The following is a 2,831-nucleotide window of genomic DNA, read 5'->3' as shown; positions in this document are numbered from 1 at the left end:
AACCTAATTTCGCTTAAGTCATTATCGACTGTATAACAACACAATGCCACATACTGCCTAATATTGATTTTATTTAGTCTATATTTACCTCTAATATCAGTTCTCTAACATTTATCTTATTTGATTTCATTTCCGGAATGTTACCTTATTTTATTTTTATTCTTATCTCTACTTTTCTAATATCTAGCAAAAGAGTCTATTGTTGTATGTTTTATTTGTACTGATTTTATCCTCTTTAATGTTTCATAACACTGTTTTGTCAGCTGCTGAAATTCATTAAATTAAATTATTGCACTTAAGTGGTGGATCAAGTTATTGCACAAAAAATAAGTAAGAAAAAAAAAACAAAGACGCTAATTGCACATATTGGAAAAGAAAAACTATAAATATATTGCATCATTTATCAAGGTGCAAATCATCCTTTAGATAAGTGCTTCTCAACTCCAGGGGGGCCTCAGGGGTTCTTGAGGGCGTACAGAGAGGAATAACTTAATCCTATCAGACAGGGACGACTGAGACTGCCATTTTATCAAATACCAAAAAGGGTGGGAAGCACTGCTCTATCTAACACAGATGGTCCAACAGAGACAGGAATTGATTCATTTATGACTTTTAAATCTCCTAATCTCCTTTCTTTATACTTATTTTGGTGTGATAGAACAGCTGGGAGTCGTGCAAGTAAAGCCTTTAACGCTGAATCACAACCATGTTGGGTTCTCGACACCACCCACCAGCCAACACTAGCAAACCTGTATCGTGACTGGGCAGGATTTCTACTGACCAGTCAGTCTGAAAGAAACCAAACTATTGTGTCATGTATCCATTCTGTGCGTATAACTTCTAACAGAGCCATCCCCATTCATTTATTTAAATAAAACTGCATTTTATCTGTTTCGTGAACAACAAAGAAAGCATATGGATGTTCATTAGAAGTCATTAACACTGCTTTCCATCTGCTCCTCCTCACTGGCAGTGTTTGCTGAGGTGGAGGCAGCTGGGAGATTGTGCTACCTTGATGGGTTTGTATTGAGAACTGGTCTCCATAATGACAGGGCTTCACATCCCAGGTGTATGGAAGAGTGATAACAGGGTACAGTGGAGCTTATTGGGCCATTCAGAGACAGTCCTGTGCAGCTTTTGTCGATCACACCTGCTGACAAAATTGTTATATTGCAGAATGAGAGTCTGCACCCCTTGGTTCAATGATTACACCATAAAAAGGCATCTAAAAAGTCTGATAATAGCCTCGTTTTCTGGTTTCAGTAGCAACCATGGACAAATAGTTTCACATTATGTTTTTGACAGCTGTAAAATCAGTAATTAAAAGGGAAAATGAGATGCAATTAGAGTTTATTTATATAGCTACATACTGTCACAGCTGTGTGTGATAATAAAACACATAATGTAATAGAAATACCTGGAAATTTAGAAATTAAATACAAATACAATTACGCTGTGTCTCCAAATGACGGTTATAAATTATTTTTGGCGTCATGTGCATTTAAAAGGCGCACAAATAGCGTAAATAACGTTATGTTAACGTGATATAACGTTTGTCAGCAAGCTAAAATAAATAATTACAAACTCTATACTAATTACTCACCCATTAGTCTTTTATCTTTGAAGCTCCCGCTACATTTTGATAAATCGTTGAGGTTATCTCTGTTTCTTTTGTTGAGATTTATAAGGAAATCTGTGAGCAGGTCAAAAGAAGCCTCCCGAAACTTGAAACTTATACTTCGGCTCGGAGAATAAAGGAACCTTTTCGCCATTTGCACTGACTAACGGCTATCTTCTGAAAACACAAAAGCTCTCGTTAGTTTATAATCAGGAATAAATTGGTAAACTAGAAATAAATCGTGCCTGACGCTTGTATTTTCCGGAAGATGGCGCTAATTCCGCGGTTTTCACCCCCAGAAACAATTCAGCGTCTTCTAGTAGGAACTATATATAGCTGCTGTAGAGGGTGGGGGCTCATTTGGCTGTAGCACAATCCTGTTTCGGCCGGACAGTACCGCCTGGTGCTCAGCGCAGATCTCACAACGCACGGATGCGCATGCTCCCTGCGCAGGAAGCGGCCAAGTCCATCCTATCACTTAACCATCCGCTGTGCGCATAAACGCTGCGCAGCAACCTTTTCCAAGCCCCTCTTCGACTGCAGACATGGCTGACAAGACGCCGCCGAAGCAGCCCAACAACGCGCCCTTTGCGACCAGGATAGACCCGATTAAAGAGGGTCTGTCGCGGGAACAGGTTCATTTCATCCGACAGGTGGAGCTTGAACAGTGGAAGAAGAAGGCACAGAAGCTGCGGACGCGAAACGTGGTGACGGGACTCGCCATTGGAGCACTCGTTATGGGGATTTGTATCCTTCACTAAAACGTCAACACAAGGTGAACTATGTAACCTTAGCTCAGCGTGCTGAAGTTACTCTGGAGGTCCCCGGTTGTGAGTTAAGACAATGTGAAGTCTCTGCATTATGTGTGTGTTTCTCGAGTGTTTTATTTTTTATATGGCTGGTAGGTGGCGCATTAAAATGTCTTTAGCAGGGTAATGTTACAAAAGTTTCCTTATCATGCCAGTTCGCTTTGACAGCGTTAACTGCAAAAGTGCAAACTGCAAAAGTGATTTGGCGTGCATCCGCAAAATAACTATAAATGTAAGTTATGTTGACTTTGTTCTTTATAAAAACCGTAGGAAACGTTTTAATTAGCGTTAAGTTAAAGCTTCTCTTATGTAAGTCTGTCTGATTCCTTTATATTATAAAGGAATCATCATATATCATTATATATAACGTTATGGTATTGGTCAGCTTTAGCTGAGCCCAGTCA

At 39.7% G+C, this 2,831-nt stretch overlaps 2 protein-coding genes across 2 annotated transcripts in view; one reads left to right on the top strand and one right to left on the bottom strand.

Annotated features, from left to right (window-relative positions):
• cntd1 (cyclin N-terminal domain containing 1) overlaps positions 1-1,797 on the bottom strand; it is a 4,154-nt gene extending 2,357 nt beyond the window's left edge. Inside the window, exon 1 of the mRNA XM_035668209.1 lies at positions 1,604-1,797. Within this exon, the coding sequence (XP_035524102.1) occupies positions 1,604-1,772 (169 nt within the window). The 5' untranslated portion in view covers positions 1,773-1,797. The remainder of the gene's footprint in view (positions 1-1,603) is intronic.
• Positions 1,798-2,117: 320 nt separating this feature from the next.
• The window catches only part of LOC118328197 (cytochrome c oxidase assembly factor 3 homolog, mitochondrial), a 1,804-nt gene continuing 1,090 nt past the window's right edge, over positions 2,118-2,831 (top strand). The window contains exon 1 of the mRNA XM_035661815.1: positions 2,118-2,365. Coding sequence (XP_035517708.1) covers positions 2,164-2,365 — 202 coding nt within the window. The 5' untranslated portion in view covers positions 2,118-2,163. The remainder of the gene's footprint in view (positions 2,366-2,831) is intronic.

This window comes from Morone saxatilis, unplaced genomic scaffold, assembly GCF_004916995.1.
Source record: "Morone saxatilis isolate NCDOM2014 unplaced genomic scaffold, NCSU_SB_2.0 Contig1, whole genome shotgun sequence".
Taxonomy (NCBI): Eukaryota; Metazoa; Chordata; class Actinopteri; family Moronidae; genus Morone; species Morone saxatilis.
This window is presented reverse-complemented; position numbering and strand designations above follow the sequence as displayed.